Source organism: Zootoca vivipara, chromosome 5 (assembly GCF_963506605.1).
Source record: "Zootoca vivipara chromosome 5, rZooViv1.1, whole genome shotgun sequence".
Classification (NCBI taxonomy): domain Eukaryota; kingdom Metazoa; phylum Chordata; class Lepidosauria; order Squamata; family Lacertidae; genus Zootoca; species Zootoca vivipara.
The window spans coordinates 77,417,508-77,442,939 of record NC_083280.1 but is presented as its reverse complement, the minus strand read 5'-3'; the positions used below and the strand labels follow the sequence as shown (position 1 = coordinate 77,442,939).

Genomic DNA, 25,432 nt, shown 5'->3' with positions numbered 1-25,432 from the left:
AAAAGAAAGCAACACTGAGGCCAGGTAGGGCCTTGTAGGAGAGAACACCATATGACGCAGACGCTAGGGCGCAGCAATATATCGCTATATTGTCCAAAAGTGGTTTGATGTCCATATCATGATGTAAGTTTGACTTGGCAATATATTGAGAATCATGATGTGCGTTAGTGCTGGGCAATAGATGGTCCAAAACCAGCTTGAAGCCCATATTGTGATATTGATTTCATGATTTTTGAGTTGGCAATATAGCATGAATTATGATAGTATGTGTGTGTGTGTGTGCGTGTGCGCGCGCTATGCAAAAATCATGATGTGGGGAAAACCATGAAGCCAGCCAATGCTTCCACATAGCTCCATCCTTATTTCAGGCATCGTGATATATTGGTATATCGCAATGCTTAGCTGGTGATATATCGTGATGTTGAAAACCAGATATTGCCCAGCCCTAGCAGACACCCTCTTTTCGTGTGAGTTTTCCAGAAATTTTTGAACTGGAAAGACTTCCTAGGCAAATTAGGTTACACTTCAGCATGTTTCTTTTACTTGCATTTAATAAGGGAAGCCAAAAACTTTGGAAGTGCCAAGCTTGCCTAATACTGGATTTGCAATTGTCATCCATTCACTAACTCTAAGCATTTTGAATTCATTCATTTATTTATGGTCAAGTGGTATATACATTTCATAAAATAAATATAACAAACAAATGATTGCCAATGAATGTATGAAAATTTACTGCACGGGATCGCTGGTTGCCACCTGCATCACTTCTGTCAGAGGAGGCACTCAGAAAAAAAGTAGAATCAAAACTGTTGGGTTGGCTGATATGGGAGAAGGCACTTGGGTCTCAAGCTTGAGCAGTGTGATCCTAAATGTGCCTGCTCCCAAAAAAGCTTCATTAAATCAAATTGGACTTACTCTTAATTGCAGCCTACAAGTCAGTACCAGCCTTTTGAACTGAGTCTGGAATCAATCAAGAACCCCTCAAAGAAATCCCAAAGCAGTAGAAGTGGTGGGGTGATCACAACACTCTGACCAGCTGCATTGCTGCTGCTTACTCAGAAGCATGGGTTCGACCAGCGAGTTTGCACCATGCTGACCACACTGCTGCCCCGCACTCTCCTCTACTTCCCAGAAAGCAGCAGCAATGTGGCCAGCTGGAGGTCAGGCCATCCACTCCTCTTCCAAAAGGAGTTGTTTTCCTATTATTCACGGTCCTTCTTTGCAATTTTTGGGAACTACTTTCCTTCTGCCTCTCAGAACTTCTCAGCTTCATCCCTTCCTTTCCCACACACTCTTTTCCACCTCTCTCAGAGGGTAAAAACTGTTAATTGATTTAAATGCATGCAAATGGAATTTGCCATGGCCTAACAAGAAAGCCATGGTAAAAAATAAATGAAAATGGGACAAGAGGCAAGATCCCCAAGGAAGGAGCAATGCTGTATTCATGCCACTCATGCGCCAAAGCAGATTGGCTACGGCCTAGGTAATTTGTAAACGTTTCCACCATGGCAACAACAAAGAACTCCTTCTTCTTGCCTACCATTGCATTTGGAAAAGTTTTATCCAGTGAGGCTGTTCTGAGTTGTGAATGCCCCAGTATATCTGGGCTGACTTCACCCGTCAAACTGAATTCTCTTCAGCCTTTTGGCTGAGGCTTCACAAACTGAATACAGTCAGGAGTTTGAGGTTTCAGATGCTCAATCCTGCCTTCCTCGTTTGGGCTCATTTAACCTGTCCTTTTTACCAATACAGTGGGTGATGAGAAGGTGGCCATGTCCAAATGGAAAACCTTTAGTGGGCAACCAAATTCTAAGTCCCATTTGAAATGTTTGAGGGGTTAAGCCAGGGGTCCCCAAACTACGGCCCCCGGGCCGGATGCGGCCCAATCGGCCTTCCAATCCGGCCTGCGACGACCCCCGCCGCCCGCTGCCGCCGCCCGCTGCCGCCGCCCGCTCTCACGCCGCGCGGCGCAGCGGCGATCTGAAAAATCGGCAAAAATCGCCGAAAATCCTTTGTGCGCATGCGTACGGGCCTCTCCCGACCCGGAAGAGGTCATTTCTGGTGCACTTCCGGGTCGGGGGAGGCCCATACGCATGCGCACAAGCGATTTTCGCCGATTTTTTTTCCGCCCGTGTGCGTGTGCGCATGCGCACGGGCGCGCACTCCCCCGCCCTCCGGCCCGCTGCGCGCGCACTCCCCTGCAGTCCGGCCCACCGCGCGGTCGGCGCGGCGGGCACCGGCCCGCCGCTCGGTAAGTCTGGGGACCCCTGGGTTAAGCACTCTGTGCAAGGCAGCTGGGCAGAGCCAGCCAAATCTAAGCATAATGCATTGAAAGGTCCTTCAGACCTCCCTGCTGCAGATTTTGTGGAAGAAGGACCATAGCTCAGTGGTAAAGTAGATGCTTTGCATGCAGAAGGTGACTTGTTCAATCCCTGGCTTCTCCAGGTACGATTGGGAATGTCCCCTGACTAGTACCCTAGGAGGGAGAGAGGGAGCGATCTGTCAGTTCTGATTTTCCCAGTTACTCATTTTTCCAATCTTAAATTCAGTTCTCCATATTTCTGCGGCATGAAAATTCACCAGCATTTTAGTCTGAATTTCTCCTGCTCTGTAGAGTAGGACTGGAACCAATGCCTTCAAGTTACAAGAAAGGAGATTCCAACTAAACATCAGGAATAACTTTCTGACAGTAAGAGCTGTTCAAAAGATATAGAATGGTCTCCCCTCAGTAGATTGTGGACTCTCTTTCCTTGGAGGTTTTTAAGTAGAGGTTGGATGGCCATCTGTCATGGATGCTTTAGCTGAGATTTCTGCATTGCAGGAGGTTGGACTAGATGACCCTCCGGGTCCCTTCTAACTATACAATTAATTTTATGAAATATCCGCTGGTTTGTTTTGCAAAATAACCTACTTACATACGTGTAATGGTGTTGTTGCGGCTACTCTCGAGTAAAGACGCCCAATTCCGTGCTTGTCTTTAACGGTTTTATTGTGCATAATATTTACAGTGCAGAGATAGCAGAAAGCATGACCTCCTAGTCACTTGCAGAATCCTGGAGAGTGGACGTTTCCTGTTGCGTGACCAGCATAAGAGCTTGGGCACCCCGAAACGTCTCCTCCCGACCTTACGTTTAGTGGCGCACCTTAATTCAAGTGCCGGAAGGGGCTGCCTGTTCCCCTCCACCTCTTGGTCAAGGCGGCGCAAGGGCTCTCCAACATCACTGAGCCTTGCTTCCTCCAACCCACTAACTTCCTCGTTGCTCTCACCTGACCCACTGCTGCTGCTCTCACTGGGCAAAGTGCTGGTTAGCAGGATGGGGGGGGGAGTTCCCTGTAGGAAGGTCCCCTGACAATAGGAAAACAAGGAGGATCCTAACCAGCCCCAGCCACACAGGGATGAGAAAGTTGTCCCTGCTCAAATTCTACCATTTGCACAACTTTGGGGGGGGGGATACTATATTTTTCCATTGTGTCATCCTATCTACTATACACACACATTTTAATTAAGTGGAGTGTTTTCTATCGAGCAGTATAATATTTAAGAAAAATATACAGGCTCATTGTGATGGGTACATTTGGGCTGGATGTTTGATATTTCTTTTTTATGCCTTTTGGGTAATTACCAACCATATGAAACCGAACCCGAGCTGAAAATATACCAAGTGTGTTTAATGTCAACATGCGACTATTTGCATCCTCCAACTATTTGCAAGCTTTGCTGTCTTTCCAAACAAAAGTGCTTTCACTTCATCTCAAATTCCTTCCTCATGCTTCTGCAATAATAAATCAATGAGCCTCCAGGAGGTATTCTATTGCAAATTCGTATGATCAAGTGTGTTTAATTTCCTGGCCTCTTCAAGGGGGCCCACCTAGCGCTTTGTAGATCTCAATCAGAAAAAAAGGTAATAATTTATCGGACAGGGAAGAATTGTGACATCATAAGGATTCAATCTGGTTAATAAAGCCTTGGTTTTTTGCATGTTAATTGGACTGAAACAGCACAGGAGCATTTTTGAAAGATGTCTTCCTATTTTGCAATTCTACAGCGCTCTTTTCCAAGCACCTGAGCTGCTCTAATCTCTCATTTCTTCTTTCTGAAAAAATCCCCCCAAGCAATGTTGCTTCTAAACTGGGCTTGAAAAGACACACATGAGCTGAACAATTTGGGGTGACTTATTTTGGGTAATGAGTACGGAGCAGTGGCTTTTCTGTGGATGTATCTTCAGATAGAATGTCCTCCCCTCAGAAACGTATCTGGCCCTCAATTGATTTTGTTCTGTTGTCAAGTGAATACTGTGCCTCAGGAAGCTGCTCTCTGATCATTGCATTGGTGGGCATGTAAGTGAAACTTTAAATCAGCTGCTGTCAAATCTTACATGTAGGCCTGATGTGATCATTCGCTTCAGTAGTTATTGTAACTTTTAAGAAGGCTGTTTTTATCATGGGTTTCATGTATTTAAGTTACAGTATATATGTCTTTGGGTGCTGAGAGCCTAGCTTTATAAGTACGGTTCATGTATATAATTAGGTAGACCCCCCTCCCTGCTGAATTGCAGGTGTTTGACAAAAACTTTACTATTTAAGCAGGCATCTTAGGGTGATTTTCTGCTTCTGTGTTAAGTTTAATTGCCTTTAAACTTTGGGGGAAACACATTTTATGTAGACGACGTAGGAATTCTGAATATTAAGTTTTTGAAAGAAAGAAGAGAAGAGAAATACATGGTTAGAGCAATCCAACACACACTCCCCATGCTGTGTTGGGCGTATTTATGTATGTATTTATATGTATAAAAATATTTATATACTGCTGTAATATAAATTTGTGTGGATTAGGCAGAGATATTCCAGCAGAGGCACCCCAATGAGTGTGTGTGTGTACGTGGATTAGGCAGAGGAAACCCAACTCTCCCAGTTCAGTTGGCCTTAGACCGCCCTCACCAACCCACCCACTGTTTGCATTGAATTTATAAGTTTCACACTGTGTGCAGCAATGCTACTAGGCAATGATGCTGATGGTCACGGGAGCCCACAAAACTAAGCTTCAGATCCATATTTAACTGAAGGAATCTCTTCTCTGCTATGCCCGACCTCAGAGGCACACCTACAGCGCTGGAAACCAATGCTGCCATATTTAGCTTGCTCTGGATCAAGAAGTTCCTTCACCTTGCCCCATGGTCACCGCACGATCCGAAGTTCCCACCACCAAACTCTGCATTAAATACCACTAGCAGGGAAAACACTTTAGAATTTAATTCGTGCAAATTTCATTTGGACTGCCTTGCTTTCAAAAAAAAAAAAAGAGGGAAGAAGACAAGCACTATAATTTTTAATCCTTTTTTTGTTCTTTTCTGTTTTTTGAGGTATGACATGAATAGAGTCCAGTTGATCTCTTGCTGCACTTAACATATAATTAACTGACAGAAGATCTCTACCTACATCCTCTGGGATGATCTGGCGTTCATTTCATTTTTTTAAAATGGATTTTTTTAAAAGCACTGCACACAAGGATCACACCAACCTGCCCTGTTCTTTCACTGGTATCTGTAAAAAGGCTTCCCACAAAGGGGGTGGTGGGTGGAACTACAACAGATTGTTGGGCTTATGTAGACTTTACATGTGTGGGCAGGGGTGCCAACTTGAATAAAATATTGGGGGGCCAAGGTAAGCCCTACCCCACATGCACACCATTTGAATGGAAATGCCCATCAACTTTGGGGCCCCCAGCCCCCTCAAATATTTTAGAGGGGGTGTGAAGGGACATCAGCCCCTAGGAGTTGGCTCCTGTGTGTGTGTGTGTGTGTGTGTGTGTGTGTGTGTGTGTACTGCTAATGCAGTCAATGTGCACAGACTAGCTGGATCCAATGGGCTAGGAGGTGGGCTGATCCTAAACCAGTCCACGGATTTAGGATCAGTGTTTTCCTCCTCCAAGATGGGATACCTTCCCATGTTGACAAGCCCCATCCACTCAAGCACCAGCTGATCCTATTCCTGTGCTTGGCGGTGACAGCACTGAAGGAGGAAAACGGGACATTCCTGGTTGAAATCAGAAGTTGGAATGGCTTCTGTAATTCCATGAATGTCCCAGGGAAATAGGGACACTTGCTGGGTATGGAACTAGGGCCTGCAAATGAATTCCTTTATTTTATTCTAGGCATTCAACAGCTTCCTTCCACTTCACCGCTTCCAGGGTGGCTTACATTAAACAATTAAAATACATTATTCTGACACCACAACCATCATTGCCTCAGAGGCAGATCTGAAATGCAGCCCTGTGCTAGGCAGGGCCCGGTCTTCTGCTCCAGGTTAGGACGCAGTGACCCAAAGGAACTGTGGGTGGAGGAATGTTCACATTACAGCTGGCTGATTTGCACCTGTTGAGGGGATAAATAAAGCAACGCTCTTCTAGTTTTTCATTCACAGCCAGCCCCTTGAGTTGCAGGGGAATGGAGACGGCATCTTCTCAGCCTGTCAAAGTGGAAACATTCCTCAAGTATGATGGAAGCAAAGCTCGCTACTGCTCTCGCACTGCTCTGTTTAGGCAGAGGTGAAAAATTTCACTAACAGCATGCTTTTGTGTTGTCAACCATGGACAATGTATTCCAACATGGTTTTTCAGCTCTCTCTTCTTCTTTTTCTGGCTATTGTGCCTTTAACAGCAGCCTTTGGACGCAGAATTTTGACAACAATTTCCCATAGCACGGAGGTAACATCTAGGCAGCTGTCCTGGAGATAGCAGTTCTGGGAAAGCCACTAATCTCCATTTGGTCTTCTTAGAGAATACCTTTCAAACCATTTGTTTCAGTCCCTAGAACTTGCCATTATTCCAACTTCAGCTCCTCTGGCAGTCTAGGGATCTCTGGGGGAGGAGAAAGTGGATACTATATAGCACGCTCACGTGGACACACGTCAACTCATGGCTTCCTTTCCACACTTTCCACAGCAATTATCTACGTACAGATAAGACTGCCAGATGGGTTTATCTCCCCTCTCCTGCTCTGGGGGTTCCCTTTCTTCTGCTGCATCTGGCCACCATATACAGAACCTCTCCCATCTCAGAGAAAGAGATCACAGAGAGCATATTGTTAAGCATCCTCTGCTTCCCAGAGTGGTGAGGACCTGTCCAAGTGCAATGTTATAAAGTTTACTGGGCAAACCTATAATCCCATCTACTTAGAACTAAGTCCCACTGAGTTCAATGGGCCTTATTCTGAGCAAGTGCCCTCAGCTTCCTTTAGACAAGCAGACTCCTAAAAAAGGCAGAAAACCCACTGATTCCGTACAGTATTAGATTCCCAAGAACAGGGGAGGGCCCTGACCCTGGTCTGCTTCTGTCTAGCTAAATTCACAATTCTTCTTGCCTCTACATAACCTTTCTCTAAATTAAAATGTAAATAATCAGCACTTAATAAAGCCTAAAAAGACAATGCTGTGAGGAGTCGTTACTCTAGAGTAGCCACATCGGCATCTCTGACATAAAACTTGCTTTTTACTCATTTAATTACATAATTATATTTGTATTTTGCCTTTTCTCCAAGGGGCTCAAGGCAATGGTCCTCCCTGCCTCCATTTTATCCTTGCAACTATCCTGTGTGTTAGTTTAGGCCCAATACTGGCTCAAGGCCAACAGTGAGGTTCACAATGGAGCTTCTCTGCCCCTCCTATTACCCTGGATCTGTTACATTATAAGCACAGGAGAGGCATACTGAACCAACAAGAACCATAAGCACCCTTTGGGTAATCTCCATAATAAAATCATAGAATTGTAGAGTTGGAGGGGACCCTGAGGATCATCTAGTCCAGGCATGTCAAACCTGCGGCCCACCAGATGTTTTGGACTACAATTCCCATCTTCCCCAACCACTGGTCCTGCTAGCTAGGGATCATGGGAGTTGTAGGCCAAAACATCTGGAGGGCCGCAGGTTTGACATGCCTGATCTAGTCCAACTCCCTGCAATGCAGGAATATGCGGCTGTCCCATATGGGGATCGAACCTGAAACCTCAGCACCATGCTGTAACCAACTCAGCTGTCCTACCTCCCTGGATCTCCTCAATGAGTCAACTTTAACCACCTTCTGAGAAATTCCAACATCTAAAAAAACAAACAAACAAACAAACCATCGCTGCAAACTATTCTTAACAAAATATTCTGGAATTGGCCACGCACTTTGGACTCGGCTTATGACAAGATGTATGTTGGACGTTCCGAATTACTTGCCTTACCCATACATTCCAGGGGTGTGAAGCAAGCACTGCATTAGTTCCCGATCAAAATACCTTCCTACATTACAGGGGACTTTAAATATAGAGTGTCAATCCATGGCTAGGCTTCAGAGCAGCATACGTGCGATCCAGGGCAGGTAAAGATTATATAGCCCTTCGCTATTGTTGTTTTATGTGGCATGCAGACACAGAGTAATTGCAGCCCGGGCTGGCTGTACATCAAAGGGCTATAGGCTGTTAAAATACATTAAGAGTTGTGAGCCAACAGCCTTTTAAAAGAAAGGGGTTTAAATCAGTATTTAGGTCAGCAATGATGGCTAATCAGCAGCCGTGAAGAAACAAAGCCAAAATAGTCCAGCAAGTCCTCCAAGTATGGCAAGATGACATAGCTCCATGATCACGAAAGGCAGAGTTATTTCCAGTTCTACCAGCTGCCCCTTGCCAAGCACACCAGTACTTGCAGAGAGCACCATGAATACGAATAAGTCAAGATGTATATAGGAAGCTGCCTTATGCAGAATTGGACCCTTGGTCCATTTAACTTATATTGTCCACAATGACCGACAGTGGTTCTCCCAGGTTTCAGAGTGCTGACATTTCCAGTCCACATGGAGATGCTGGGAATTGAACATGGAGCAACCCAACAGACGGCCGTGGGAGGAATGAATAGATCCCTTTGACAGATGTCTGAAGTGGTAGCTTGCAAGGGGCTCCCATCACACACTCCTCCTTCCATTGCTCCATCTGCACACACACAAACCCCCATTTACCCTCTCCTTGTTCTCCCTCCAGGCTCATACCTCCCATTTAAATTATGTCATGAGCCATATGTTCCCTATCTGTGCTGTACACGCCCATATTTCTGTAATAGCAAAATGGTGCTTATAAAAGCGGTCAATGCGTGAGAGCCAAAGTGATCACTAGGGAAGTCTGGCAATACTTTCAATTTTTGCATGGATATTATTATTTAATGAAAGTTTCTGGATGCTGATGAAGCATGCAAGTTAGAGGAAGCAATGGTCATTCTTGATGGCTCTATTCTGATCAGAGTAACTAGGAGAATGGAATTGATTTAATCCAGGTTATTAGATGTTGCAAAGGAATTGATGGAGCAGAACTGAATCCGTACCCTCCCCCTCCCCCCCCAAAAAAATTACGGTTGCTCTTCTTCTTTGGAGGGATATTGCACCGTACTAAATAATATAATAGAAGCACAGAGCATTAGAATAGTGGAAAGAAATCCATTTCTCACATGACAATACCCTAATGATTTGGGGAAGGGGAATACTACCCAGTGAATAGCTTCCACAGCCTTAAATCATGTGAACTGCCATTCATCTGGCATCATCTTCGCAGGATTGACTGAAATTTTGCACAAGACAACAGGGGGGCACAGCGCCTAAGTCTAAGACTAAGATCTACAAAGCTGCTTCTTCAAATCTTACCTCTGCCATCTTATTATGGGGCACTGGGCACTACTTTTACCTCCCACCCAGTATCATAATTACTCATGAAGATCTGCTATCTCAATAGACAAGATGCTGTTTTTGCACTCATTCAATATCCCGTTTCTTGGCCTTTCAAATACTTGCGATTTTCCTCCTTGATAACCAGAAACTTTCCTGCAGTTGATAATTTTAAAAAATCATCAATGGATACTTAATGCCCATTTGTTTGTATGCACTGTCCTCTCACTTGAATATCTCCTGTGATCAAGCTGAATGGGTTCATTGCTACTATATTTCTAAAGGCCAGAACAAAAGACCACCTTCACTCAAAACATCCATGACAGAGTAACTCAAGCTGATTATGAGCATGCCAAGTAATGTTATCCCACAAGGAATTCCGAAAAGGCAATAGATAATAAAGAACGTGCAACTGATACAAAAAAATGGCAGGCGTGAAACACCTTTTTCAACTTAAACAATATTTATTTGCCACTATGCAATGCCTGCTGCTGGTGCAGGCATAGAAACACACATCATGAGGCCAGAACTAATACCCAGAACCCTAGATGTTGCTGAAAAAGACACCTGCCATTGCTGGGGTTCTAAATTCCAGTCATATTAAAAACTCTAGCTATACAAAAAAAATAAAAAATGTTGGCAGTGCACGTGGTTGGCTTCAACCCCCACCCCCCCCCTGCCCTGAAAAAGGATGAAGCAGGGTCATTTTGGAAGGTAATATGCTTAAAATTCCCCAGGAAGCAATAGTGGTGAAACCAAAAATCTTTTTAAAGCAATCAGACTGTTGCTTCATTGCATACTAGCTCTGACACGCACACCTGCCTAGAGGATGGAGAATGCAGCCTGTTGATTCAGAAGGGCTTGGTCAAAACTCTGCCTCTGGGCCATTCAAAGCCCACCGTGGAAAATTAGTTGGCAACTAGGTTTCCTTGGGGCCTTTCTTAGAGCAGGGGTAAGCAATCTTTCTACTGTGGAAGGCCACATACCTTTGGGCATAAACTATGTTTCAGTAGCGGGAAGAGTCAGAACCAGGGATGGGGGTGCCAGAGACAATAGTGTTCTGCATCAACAGAAGAAAGACTATCCTGGAAGAATACTGATCTTGAAATTTTAAAAAGTTGTATTGAGTCAAAGGATTTTATAACTGTATTACTATTGTCTGTATTTACATTAGGGTAAAGTAACTGCCTTTTGGTTCCAGAAGGTACAGCTACTATTGGTTCATTTAAGCTGCTGTATTTGGATCCTCTGTCTTATTGATTTCCTCCAAAAGACAGCACTGTGATTGCCTGATATTGTTCCCCCCCCCAAAAAAATGTATCCCTTTCTAGCTAGTCCCCTGTCCCTATATGTAAATGTAGCTTTCCTCTCCTCAGAGCTCAGTCTTGTTTGCTTTAATAAAGAAATGTTACTAGAGAACTGTCTCCAGCATATTATGTCAAGAGAGCTGAAATCACAAACCCCACGTCACAACAGTTATTATTTTATCAATACTATACCACCCCTTCCAATTGGTCTGAAACGACATGCAAAGAAGGGGAAATATGGAGAAAACGAAGAGAAAGGAACTCTGATGAGAGGAAAGAATGGGGTAGCCTCAGGAGATGTTGGGGGCTACATAAAATAGGCTACAGGATGCCACCTGTGACTTAGACAAGTGGCTGGCCACTCTTTGGCTACATGGAGATGGGGAAAGGACAGGCAGGCAGGATTCTTCTGTTTTGATTCAGAGGTTTATAATCTCTAGGGAGGCCCACTTTCTTATAGCACTGGGAAAGTTTTCAGCTAAAATCATGGTCACACACGATTATTTCGGCTTCCTTCTCAACTTTGCAGCAAGCTCCACGAAGCAAGCTTGTGGAGCCCACATGGACGATCAAAAAAGGCATCCATGCTTTGTTTGTGGCCCTGCGTCAACTACTGGGCTACAGAAAACACTGAAACTGCTTTTCACACCTGCTTGCGAGAAGAAGATATTTGGTTCCAGAATTTCAGGCGCTGGAAGCTGCAGGGTGACCTTAAAATCTCACACGCCTGCTTCTCTTTCCTCGCTGCCACCACTCAGCCACTTATTTTTAGATAAATGACAAGGCGCTAAGCACAATGCTCCATTTCATGGGAACACAAAGATATGCCTTCACCTGTCACCCTTCTGATTGACTGCGGCTCCTGTGCTGCATGCTTTTGAAGACGCAACAGGGATCTGATCACCTGGACCTCCCAGAAGGGAATAACTGATAGTTCTGCCAGCCATCAATTAATTTTTGAACTTTTGTTATTATTTAGTTATGTTGGAAGCTATTTTAGCTATTATATAGTACATAAGTGTTCAGTTACCTTGACATAAATATGGCAAATATCCGGGTGTTGTGTTTTATATGAGACCTCTTATGTGAGGATATATGATGCCAGTTGATAACTGATCTTTTTCAGTATTGCGGGTCTGTACAAATGTATCAGTGTGAGAACGGCAAAGGCAGTTTTGCCGCTTTGCAAAGAGGTTTGCTTCCGTCCCAAAGCAAGCTCTTTACAAATGGGTCAGAAAGGGTTTTTAATGATATAGAGCCACCAGTCGCGGGACTGTTGTATTGGGCCTGTGCCATCACAAACACACAATTTTATCAATTCCTAGTTCAGTTTTGAAACTGCTCCCCCCCCCAAGGTGGTTTGGTTTTTTTAAAAAAAGAAATGAGGTAGAAATGTATAACTGAAACAACATACCTGTGGCAATATTATTATTATTTAAATGGTTTGTTTGAAGCATGCATGGGGAAAGTTCAATATTGCTCGGTGTATTATCATTTGATATATTAGCATGTGCATCTGCCATGCAAATTCCAAAGCCGGCAACAAGCAAGACTCACAAAGTTAAGAACCCACTCTTGACTTAAGCCTTCTTACTCCATATATTTTCTTCATCCCAATATTACCAGTTCTTTGCTGCAATGTGTAACTTGGATAAATGAATAATCATTTTTTTTAAATTCCCTATACCAATGAACCACCACAAGATATATATATACCTATACAGTATGTAAGAACAGAAACCAGATCTTCCATTCTCACTGTTTAAAAATACCATGCAACCAACTAGACTCCTTGACATACCGTATCTGCATTTAGCCAAGATACTGAGTTTGAGTTGACATTTTGGTGATATGAACATTCCAGCTGTTGTGTTTGGTCTGGGTTCGCCCCATTCATACAAGCTCAGTTGCTGCTACAGTCAATGAAGTATGAATATCCATGGAGCTTAATCTATGACACAACGGTTATGTCATTTACATTAAAACAATCTTTTTCTTCCTTGCCCTAAGAGTCTAAGGAAAGTTACCACTTTTCTCTCATTTATCTTTACAAAATTCTTGTGTGTTAAATCAGGCCGAAAGTGACTTATCCAAAGTGGCTGGGTTTGGACACAATACTAAAGTATGATTTAGAGTTATGCTAAGGAGTCCGAGGTTGTTGTTTTTTACAGTTTCCGGTCTCTTTTATCCTCTGATTATAGCTGCGAGGAGGAGATTGGGAGTTTTTGCTTGTGTTTTTAATTAGCTACATTTTAGCACCATGTCCTAATCTAGACAAAGTGTGGCTAGCGTTAATTACAGTTTATTGAAACGAGCTGATTCAAAATTGTTTCAATAAACAATGCTCAATATAAACCTCAATTAACCGGTGTGAATTAAAATGGAAGTGAAAGCTTCTGTTCTCCAACTCAGCCATGTCAGAGAAAGAAAAGAGAGAGGAAGTGAACAATCCCAAAACTCAATTCATATAATGCTAAACCATAGCTTAGTGCAGGGAGAGCCAATGTGGTGTCCTCCAGATGTTGTTGGACTACAACTCCCATCATCCCTATCCAGCAAGACCAGTGGTCAGGGATGATGGGAATTGTAGTCCAAGTTTGGGAAATGCTGATCTACAGGACGCCACATTAGCTACCCTTTGGTTTAGCACAACATTTGAATGAAGGAAATGAGACCATTACAGAAGAAGTACAGTATTCACACCTGGGCCTCTTTTCTAAAGATGCCATGCTATGCCCTGATGGTGTTTTTTTTATATACAGTAGTGCCTCCCTTAACGAATACCCTGCTTAACGAAATTTCCGCTTAACGAAAGGATTTTTCGAGAGGAGGTTGCCTCGCTAGATGAATTCGTTTTATGAATAATTCGTCTAGCGAATCGCAGTTTCCCATAGGAATGCATTGAAATTCAATTAATGCGTAGAGTCGGACACGACTAAACGACTAAACAACAACAATGGGCAAAAAAAAATCCAAAAAAATATCAATGCATTCCTATGGGATTCGCTAGACGAATTTTTCGTTATAAGGAAAGACCCGTGGAACGAATTAAATTCGTCTAACGAGGCACCACTGTATAAAGATGATTACACCAGAGGCTACATGTACCTGGTGGTAAAAGTCCCACACAACTTAAATTGTAAGAAAAATTCCTGATACAGTGCCTAGGTGCCACTTTTATTTGTAATAAGGGTAATATAACAAACAGCCCATAAAACTTTATTCCTGACAAAAAGGGGCTTCTTGTCTGGTTTATGACGCTTTTATAGAGAGGGCAGTATAAAAGAGAGATAGGACAGTATTGAAAATTACAGCTTTGTGTGATATCATCACTCAAATGGATAGCTGGTTGGATGTTCTGAGAGTAGCTTCTAGGTATCTCTTATTTCCTTATTCACCATGAGCAAACAGTCAATTATCATGGCAGGAAAAAAGCTACAGGAAAGTTGAGAGACTCCCGAGAATACTCATAAAAAGATGAATGAATGCATATAAGAAATAGGAACGAAAGTGAAAGGTCGATATGCAATTTCCTAATTAAAGTGTTAAAACATGTATCTACAAAAGTATTTTTTAAAGTATATTCATGTTTGCAAATGGATTCACTGTGTGTCATGAATGACAAATCCAGCTCTTGCTCTGTTGCTGGTCTAGCATCTATTTCTGGATTTGCCTTATCCTGACATGAATACTAAAGCCAAGTTGAAAATTTCCTGACATTAGCACAGCAATTTAGTGCTCAAATTTCGAAAAAATACTAACCCCAAAACTTTCCACGGCAAATGCTAGGGCTGTTTGTACCCTCCATCTTGCAGATATTAATACACACAGCCATAAGAAGTCTGGCACCAACTGGTATCTGAAAACCACTTACTATGTTAACATGAAATGCCAACATGAAATGACTACGGTCTGTATACATGTAGTTAATGAATACTCAAGACTGGATCCCTAACATACCCATGAACTGTAAAGTTCCAATAGGCTCTTCACAGATTTTGGGGGGGAACAAGGCATTTGTATTATTTATACCTACACAAAATTATACATGCATGGAAGACAAGGAGGGACTCATGGGTGTCTATATGCAACGCAAATATTACTGGACTTTACCACTTCAAATAACAGATGGGGGCATCATATGTTTTCATGCTCTCCTTAAAAAAAAGCAAAAACCCCAAATATCCTGTACCTAGAAAACTAGCATGTCAGGAAAAACGTTCTAGCTGCTTCCCTGACATGCTAGCTTTGTATGTGCAGTGATACTTCTTTTTTGCAATATATAGAAGCTTTCTAATCTGCAGTCCCATAAATCACCTTCTACCTTTGCCTGCTCAATGCAATAGGAACTTCTATGGGGCATTTCCAGCTCCAGCAACTATCACCAGGGCCCCAAACTTGGAAGATCTACACCAGGGGTAGTCAACCTTTTTATACCTACTGCCCACTAATGCATCTTTCTTGATGGTAAAATTTCCTTACCGCCCACCAGTGCTCGATGGAAGGAGGATTCAGTTTGTGCCATAAAACCACCTACCACCCACTTAGAATCCTGAAATGCCCGCTAGTGGGCGGTGGGAACCAGGTTCACAGCCCCTGATCTACACTCTAGCTCTGGAGATTTGGGTATGGATGTCACAACCACAACCTAATCCTGTTAATACTTCTTTTTCCTTAGAAGAGTCTTACATAATACTTTTCTCTCTGAGCAAGAAAAACCAGGTGGGATAGAGAAGCGGGGAGATCATCTTACTTTGGAGTGAAAAACATTTCGTATCACTGCAAAACAGAGAATCATAAGCACAGTCTGGAATCTAGCCTCCTCCCTGCAGAAAGCCTCATAGGCTTTAAATCCCACCATGAAGTTTTTCATGCACATTCCTCCATAGGTGCTCTTCAACAGAGCTAAAATGCCACAGGGACTGTATATGCACCTGGATCATTCAGAATTAAACACAGTGCAGCACAGTGCAGAAGACACAGTAATTAAGAGCTTTTGTAGGTTCGTTGCTTAGACTACTTTAGTTCATTTTAGTGGTCTCCTGCACTCCAAACAACTACAAATCATTATTCATATTTCCCAAAGAAACATTGGGTGGCACCCAATTTTGCACAAGGGGGCTTCCCCCTCTTCCCTCCCCCCTGCTGCCACAGTGCCCCCCTCCCTCAAAATATGCTCCAGAGGGTCCCCAAACTATCCAGAATAATTTATGGGGGCTGCATGGGAGAAGTAAAGGATAGGGACTCCATTCTGCTGGAGAGCAGACACCGCTGGATTTCACAAATGGTTGAGGACCACATAGTATAGGGAAGAAAATTTAAACATCCATGCAACCACACTTGTCTGGATATCTCTTTCATTTCCAGTTATCTGTCTTGCTGCTACATCTGTATTGATAATTCATTTTCTCTTAGGCCTACCCAGCTCACTTCTATGCATGGTAAAATTGCGAGCGGGCTTTTATCTCACACGCTTCCGCCCTGCTCCCCAAAGGTGGAAATTATGCTTTATCGTGGATAGTGAACCTGTAGTAGAAAGAAATTTCAGAGTCCAAGGTACAGTTACTCTTGCCTCCAGATAAATGAAGGCTCTCCTGGTTTGAGGTTCACTTCTGAGAGGAGGAGAGGAGAAGTGTTCAGACCTGAAGCCCACTCCTGATCTCACCACACAGAGAGTTGAGACAGGCAAGTAACAGCTAAACAGCCCCATAGTCTTCCGCAGGATTTCTGTGGCCCGGTCTCAAGAGAAGTGGTTAATCTCTTTAACAGCCCTGTGGCTACAGGTGAGAAATCGATCTGTGGCCTTTCCCAACCCACTTTCCCCTTGATCCTGCAACTGACCCACTCCTCAAAGAAACTCTCTGCTGCAAGGAACACTACTCTCAAGGTGCCCCACAGCAGGTGAGAGGGATGGGTGGCCTACGAGACCAGCTACAGAACTGTAGCGTCTTCCACAGAGACAGGATGTTTGGGTCGGAACCTGCAATGCAATTCTATACATGTCAACTCAAAGTAAGTCCTATTGTGTTCAATGGAGCCTACTATCCAAGTTGGTGGGTAAAGGATTGCAACTGGCCACCAAAATTTCTGAAATTTGTGAGAAATTCTCATGTTCTGATTTTAGACTATTCAAATACATTGCAAACACATTGTTTTGTTCTGTGTGCTTCTAAATAATTGGAATTTCAGGCAGCAGTGATAAATAAACCCAAGTGCTTAACTCCAAAGTGTACATTCTTTGTGTCTAATTATCTAGGTAAAAGGAAAAGCACCATTAGGGAGTCAGAGTTGTCATCACTCCCCCCCCCCCCAAAATTATCTTGATCCTTTTAGGAAGTCCCTGAAATAGATGGCGCACTAACAGCAGGCTTTCCTCTGGTTAGGTCGCCAATAGTTCTTAAGGAATGTGGAAGACTGGAATTGCAATAAATAGATTGGTAAAGGCTAATTGCATCAATTAAGGAATGCATTACTTGAAGCAGAAAATAGCAGGTACCTTTTTAATCCAAGGCATTGTTTTTCACACCACAGAGGCCTACACGACTGGATTTAAGCTTATCCTATTAATATGAAAAAAAATTGCTGGAAAAGCACACCAGTCTCTTTTTCGGATGCTGAAAACGTTTCAGCTCGCTCTCTGGCACTGACAATTGCAAACCATTCTGGTAGCTTAACTATTTTATCTGAACGCAGGAAAGGAGGAGATAAGCATTACCAGGATGAGATACAAAGGGAACAAAAATTAATAGCTTGCTGTGATTGTTATTATATTTTCTGGGTAAGTCATCTGGTTTTGCTAACACTCAGCTCCACCCACACCCTTGTCGATGTGGACTTTTAGTTTGCAGAGTATGGGCAATGTTATGCAAAACACAGTCCCTTTATCACCAGTTCAGACACACTTTTGCACACAGAAACATTTGTGGGGAGAGGAAGAGAGAAGATCGACTGCTAAAAGGTAGACTAATGTACTGCCATCGTTTTGCTAACATGGGTTGTTCATATTTTCTCTGAACCAGAGAAGGCGCAAATGCAGCACACAATTATTATTATTTGGGGGGGGGGGTAGCACTGTTTTAATGCTATCTTCATAGACACCCCCTCCCATTTAACAAAACACAATCTCTCTCTCTCTCTCTCTCTCTCTCTCTCTCTCTCTCTCTCTCTCTCTCTCTCTCTCTCTCTCTCTCTCTCGTATCTCTGCCTGCCCTGGTCAGGTCACACCATTACAAGCAGGTTTGTTTCCTTATCCAAGCAAAACTCAGAGAGGTATTTTGAGTTGTTAGCACTTACTCTGGAGATGGTCAGAGGCATATTGAAGTCCTTGCCCCCTTGCAGTCGGAACCCCCATGGTCCAGGTCCGTTGAGAGTCACGCTGTAAGACATTTTATCTCTCTTTTACGCCAGGAACCCCAGAAGCTCTGTGAAACAGAGGGAGGGGGGGGACACAGGTGGGTATTTTGGTTTTTAAAAAATGAGATACTCTTTTTCTCTCGCGCTCTCTCTTTCAATTTAAAGCAGAAAAATAAAGGTCTTTTTTGTCTCTTGCCTGGTCAGTCCTGCCGAAGTGTCACCTAAGAATAGATAGGAGTTATAATGCGGATACTGATATCCCTGATGAGGGAGCCCATAAAAGGCTTGTAACCAAACACCGGCTATGCAAAACCTCTGTGACTCAGAGGTCTAATATAGTCCCCCCTGGGAGGTTAGCAGACCTTTCTAGGCTCCTCAGGTCCCCTTGTCAGACTCAAAGCCACTTTTCTAAGATAATGAAGAGGATGTCATTTTTTAAAAAAATGTTTTTTATTTATTTCAATTTTAAAAACCTTACAAAGAAGACATAGATACAAGGGGGGAAAGAAAAGGTATGCATCGTTGCTGAGTACAGAGGAAAATTCCGTCTTCAAAGATAAAATGAGAAAAGAAAAAAAGAAAGAAAGAAAGAAAAGAGAGAGGAAGCGGGAAATTACAAAATAGAAATAAGATACAAGACCAAGAAAAAGTACAATCTTCCAATCATATCCTGTGTAATTTATATACATCCGTCTTTTTTCACACACAAATTTCACCTCTATGTCCCCTTCTTTTAAATTTAAACATGGTTCAAATCTATTCTGCTTTCAAGAATTGGTTACTTTATTCATTATCATATAATCATCAAAGATCCTCCACTCCTTTTTTATTTTTTGTTGGATGTCATTTTAAGCGTGTCAGCCGCTTAAAAACCAACCACATTCTAAGGAACCTCTGTCCGATATACTCGCTTGTCAATAGCATCGTTCTCAAGGCTTCCTTGGTGTACAGCCCCTGACCTATGTCAAATGTGTTTCTGTGACTGTGTGTGTGAGGGAGAACATCAAATGCATCATTGTTTGGTTCTGTTTTCATACGACTAGGGGAAGGAAGAGGGACTGCCCCCCCGCCCCGTTTTAAAACATGTTGTGCTTGAAATGTTAAGGCTGCACAACCTTAGGAGTTTGGCCTCGGGGCCGGCCTAGGACATTTTGCTACCTGAGGCAAGCAGCCAGTGGTGTCCCCCTGCTCCAAGCCAAGGGATATAACCCCTAAGTCAGTTGAGGCATTTTGTCAACTGAGGCAGAAAAATACACCAAGCCCAGGCACCCCCAAACTGTGGCCCTCCAGATGTTTTGGCCTACAACTCCCATGATCCCTAGCTAACAGGACCAGTGGTCAGGGATGATGGGAATTGTAGTCCAAACCATCTGGAGGGCCGAAGTTTGGGGATGCCTGACCAAGGCCCTATCCCTGGTAAAAAAAAAAAAGAGCAACAACCCACCATCAGTAACAAATTGAATAACTATTTCCTTCCCTTTTGTGACAGCCTCAATCAGCTGCCTGAGGCAACTTCCTCACCTGACCCTACTTGAAGGCCTCCTTCTCTTCAATGTTCATGCAGAGGCTTCTTAGATACTGGATAAAATGGAGCAGGCCTCCATCACGTTGCACACTCTGCGTGCATCAGAGGCCATAGGCTGCATGTTTATTGTGTTTATATCCCACATTTTCTCTAAGGAGCTCCAGGTGGCATACATGGTTCACCCCTTCATTTAATCCCCACAGCAACCCTGTAGGGTAGATTAAGGCTGAGCATCAACGGCCGGCCCAAGGTCACTCAGTGAGTATCATGGCTGAATCCTGGTCTCCAAGGCCCAAGTCCAACACTCTAACCACTACACCACACTGGCTTTCATCTGCACCCTAAATTTAAAGCACATGGCTTTCCCCCAAAGAATCCTGGGAGCCATCGTTTACCCCTCACAGCAGGGCTAAAATCCCCAGCACCCTTAAAGTTCCTTTAAATGTGCTTTAAATTTATAGTGTGGACGTGACCTTTGTTTATACAGAAGGTTTTCTTGCTCCTGTAATACACCAGGATGAAAGCATCTTGGGATAGAACAGTGCTAAGAAACCTTCCCACTACCAAACCAAATGCAACCCGTCAGCCATGTTTCGGAGGCGCAGGGGCTGGTGTTGCGTATGATGGCGCACATACAACGTCCCAGTGTCACGTCAGGACATCAGAGGAGCCAGGAATGTGGCTCCAATGACCTGAAGCTGCCAGGGGCTGCTTCCTCCCTCCTTCCCCTCCATGGCAGCAGGAGGAATTGGCTATTAGAAGCTGCTCCATGCTCAGCCCCGATTTTTCACCTTCCCAACATGTCTTGGTGCAATCTGATACCTCATTTGCATGTTTGCTGCCCCCTCCATTTTAAGACTCTTCCATTTAAATACAGTAATGATAATCCAGCCTTAGGAAGAGTTCTGTACAACTAGAAAGCTTGCACACAATTTTGTGAAATTTGGGTTGGGCTAATAGAGGTATTGCAGGATGCGGGTGGCGCTGTGGGTTAAACCACAGAGCTTAGGGCTTGCCGATCAGAAAGTCGGCGGTTCGAATCCCCGCGACGGGGTGAGCTCCCGTTGCTCGGTCCCAGCTCCTGCCAACCTAGCAGTTCGAAAGCACGTCAAAGTGCAAGTAGATAAATAGGTACCGCTACAGCGGGAAGGTAAACTGTGTTTCCGTGTGCTGCTCTGGTTCGCGAGAAGCGGCTTTGTCATGCTGGCCACATGACCTAGAAGCTGTATGCCGGCTCCCTCGGCCAATAATGCAACCCCAGAGTCGGTCACGACCGGACCTAATGGTCAGGGGTCCCTTTACCTTTAATAGTTATTGCCTAAAATAGATTTTGGTATTTTTCATACGGGACAAACAACACAGCTATCATCCCTCTTAAAAAAATAAAAAAATAAATCTGCAGTGTGTTTTTGCAAACCTGTCACACAAGACTACTAAACAGTTCTCTTTAACTCCCTACAGGCCTTGATGTAACAGGGCTTCATTACACAGAACAATTCCCAATAGACCACTCTGAGCAGCTGCAAAAAAGTTAAGACTTCTTTCCTGCCATACCCTGCTCTTTAGATCCTTGTCTATTAGAGCTAGATGGAGTGGGTTGGCTGGTTAAAAAAACAACAACTTGGCATCATAACGTGTTACCCTTTCCCCTAGAATCATAGAATCATAGAGTTGGAAGAGACCACAAGGGCCATCCAGTCCAACCCCCTGCTAAGCAGGAAACACCATCAAAGCATTCTTGACATATGCCTATCAAGCATCTGCTTAAAGATCTCCAAAGAAGGAGACTCCACCACACTCCTTGGCAGCAAATTCCACTGTTGAACAGCTCTTACTGTCAGGAAGTTCTTCCTAATGTTTAGGTGGAATCTTCTTTCTTGTAGCTTGAATCCATTGCTCCATGTCCACTTCTCTGGAGCAGCAGAAAACAACCTTTCACCCTCTTCTATAAGACATCCTTTTATATATTTGAACATGGCTATCATATCACCCCTTAACCTTCTCTTTTCCAGGCTAAACATACCCAGCTCCCTAAGCCGTTCCTTAAAGAGGCAGTTGTGTATCCACTTCTGTAGAAGCCTACTCTAGACCCAATGGTACATAATAGGTAAAAGGTAAAGGACCCCTGGATGGTTAAATCCAGTCAAAGGCAACTATGGGGTTGCGACGCTCATCTTGCTTTTTGGCTGAGGGAGCTGCCGTTTGTCCACAGACAGTCTTCTGGGTCATGTGGCCAGCATGACTAAACTGCTTCTGGCACAATGGAACACCGTGATGGACACCAGAGCGCACGGAAACACTGTTTACCTTCCTGCCACAGTGGTGCCTATTTATCGACTTGCGCAGGCATGCTTTTGAACTGCTACGTTGGCAGGAGCTGGGGCAGAGCAACGGGAGCTCACCCCGTCGCAGGGATTCGAACTGCCAACCTTCCGATCGGAAAGCCCAAGAGACTCAGTGGTGCATAATAACTATAAACCAATTGCAAATTGCCAACACTCCTTTCTTAACAAACCTGGTTGAGAGAGGATGGTTGTGGAGCAACCGTAGGTATTCCTGGATGAGACTGTTTAATTGGATCCACTACAATCTGGGTTTATAGTTGGTTTTGGAACTGAATCTGCCTTGCTTGCCCTGATAGTTGATCTTTATGGTGAGAGAGATGACCTAGTTACTTCTCCTTGATCTCTCAGCAACTTTCAATACCATTGATCACATTATAGGTATCCTCCTAGGTCAGCTCAGTGGGATGGGTATTGAAAGCACTGTCTTAAGGTCATTCCATTCATATCTTCAGGCTGTACGCAGAGAATATCACTGGGGAAGTACTCATTGCGAGTTTTAGATCAAGGCTTTCATCAATATGCTGATGACGCACATCTCTACTAATATATGAACCAGGAGAGGTTGTGAAAGCTCTGGATCACTGGCTGAACGCAGTGGTGGATGGGGACTCAGCTACATTAGTAAAGAAACAATGATTTGAATGCACTATAAACATGCAACACCAGATGGCGCCAGAGAGCAGGAATTTTTTAAACACAATTTTCCATAGGGGTTTTCTTCCTTTTGTCATAACAATCTAATTTCTGACTTAGTTATAGTGTTCCCCCCCCCCCCGTGTGTAGACCACCCTGTGTTTGAATCTTGGGGGAGATAGAGGCTCTATGGATGCGTAGTTCTCATGTCCAAGATATATGCAGGTTACTTGTTCAGCATGGGGTCGCACTTCCTCTGAAGGAGCAAGTGTGTCACTATAGACCCAAGTGTCTTGTGTTACTAGGAGTACCTTTTGCCAGCTCCATCTGGCTCACTAGCTATGGCTGTTCATGGAGCTAGGGATAGCCTGACCACTGCTGTCCATTAACTGGTAATCTTGAGACTAGATTACTGCAATGCTCTCTATGTGGGGCTGCAGTTTAGATCCAGGGTATGTTAGTGACTGCCTGAACCAGACATCACCAAACTCGGCTCTCCAGATGTTTTGGGACTATAATTCCCATCATCCCAGACCACTGGTCTTGTTAGCTAGGGATGATGGGAGTTGTAGCCCCAAAACATCTGGAGGGCTGAGTTTGGGGATGCCTGGCCTGAACACTTGTATCCCAGCTGGATTACTGAGATCTGTAGGTGTGTAGCTGGTTATCCCCTGAGTTGGTGAAGCTCATCTCTTAAGAAGAAACAGAACATTTAGTTTTATTGGCCCAGTCCTATGGAATGCTCTGCCAACACAGATTCAGCAGGCACCTTCTGCTTCAAGCTTTAAAACTTTTCTATGCTGCCAAGTGTATACAGGCAGCAACCATTTTAGGCACATCCAATTGACACGCAATCACTGATGCAGAATGGGGACAGGGCATAATGGGGCAGGGGGCGCTTATGCATGCTCGGCCGATATGCGCAGGGACTTGGGAACAGAACCCTCATGCAAAATGGTCACCGCCTGTACTGGCAATTAAGAAAATATCCTGCTATAATAGTTTATCTCTAATTTCAAATTTTATATTGTTTTTTACTGCATGGTTTTATTATTGCCGTGAACAGCTCTGATTTCCTTATGAATAGCCATATCAAAATATTTTAAATAGTTCAGAACCGTGCCATTGAGCAAGTCCTAAAATGGATTCTGAACTGTAGTTGATGAAATGCATCTCGTGGTCCACCATTGTTTGAACTGTTGTCCTTTCAACACCATCGGATTCCCAATAAACTCAAAAGCTAATTATTTACTAGAGATAAATCATGATTGAGCAACAATTTCTTCTTCTTCTTCTTCATGTTCTCTTCCGTGCATTTTAGCTAAAATAATTTTAGCTGTAATCTTTGCAGGTGAAGGAGGAATCTGCCAGGGATTGTTGTTGTTTTGCTTTGATGGTGCTCTGTGAAGCGCTAGGCATGTTCTCGATGCTATATAAGGGAACAGGAATACTGCAGACCTTTGGACTGAGAGACAAGAGTCTTGCCCAAGGCCACTGTTGGGTGAGTTTGCATCAGAGATGCAAGTAGCCTTCCATAAGTATGTAGGTACCTGGAAGCTCACTCTGTCCCACAAGGTGGAGTTCTAGTTCTTCGAAGATGACCCTATCTCTACAGACTTCAGTTTCACATTTCCCTTAAACAAAGGAACAGTCGCTCTCCCTTCAAATAGCAAGGACACTGAGCCAGAAAAAGAAGGTCAAAGGCTTTGGAAGCAGTATTTGTTGAAATCATTTCAGGGAACAGGATGAGATTCTCTCTCAAAGATAGATACCAAAATGACCAAAGTTCACAAAGCCCCAGTGAATTCTGCCCTTTAGTTGATTGCTAAAAACAGTCCTATGAAGGGAGATGTTGCTAGAATGCGAACAGCAGCACCGTCCCAATTATATGCCCGGCATGCGAGGGAAGGAACGAACACCTCAAGGTAGTGGCTCAGAATAGGAACACCATCATGCTTCGACAACTAATGTCAAATCCGTTGCCATGCTGGAAACAATTCATAATGAAACAGGATAGGGAGTTGTCGTCGTACCTCTGCTCACGTTAGTCATCGCTCTCCTAAGGACGTTTTACAGCTGAATTATAAGGCATAGTACTAGTATGAATAGATTATTAGCAGGAATGGTGGTGGCAGCGTAAGAGAGATTATTATTGTTATTATTATTATTAATAATAATAATGTAAGCTTTATACCTGCAGGTTTCAGGGTGGTTACAACAAAAATCGCAATATCAAAACACAAAAGACATAATCAAAACAAAAACAACTCAATAACGCCCCCCCCCCAAAAACCTACATTGTTAAAGGGCATCAGATGTCAATTAGCCAAAGGCCTGGTTAAAGAGGAACGTTTTTGCCTGGTGCCTAAAGATATATAATGAAGGCGCCAGGCGAACTTTTCTGGGGAGAGCATTCCACAGACAGGGAGCCACCACAACGAAGGCCTGTTCTTGTTATGCCACCCTCTGGATCTCTTGTGGAGAAGGTACACAAAGAAGGGGCTCAGAAGATGATCTCAGGGTCTGGGTAGGTTCATATGGACAGAGGCGGTCCTTGAGGTATTGCAATCCTGAACCGTTGA

At 43.7% G+C, this 25,432-nt stretch overlaps 1 protein-coding gene across 11 annotated transcripts in view; it reads right to left on the bottom strand.

The window, feature by feature from the left end:
* Positions 1 to 25,432, bottom strand: part of LDB3 (LIM domain binding 3) — a 150,473-nt gene that overhangs the window by 114,803 nt on the left and 10,238 nt on the right. For 9 of the 11 annotated variants that reach the window (XM_060274978.1, XM_060274982.1, XM_035137317.2 and 6 more), the window contains exon 1: positions 18,288 to 18,537. In XM_060274978.1, coding sequence (XP_060130961.1) covers positions 18,288 to 18,380 — 93 coding nt within the window. In that variant the 5' untranslated portion in view covers positions 18,381 to 18,537. The other 2 variants (XM_060274979.1, XM_060274980.1) reach the window with 2 other exon arrangements.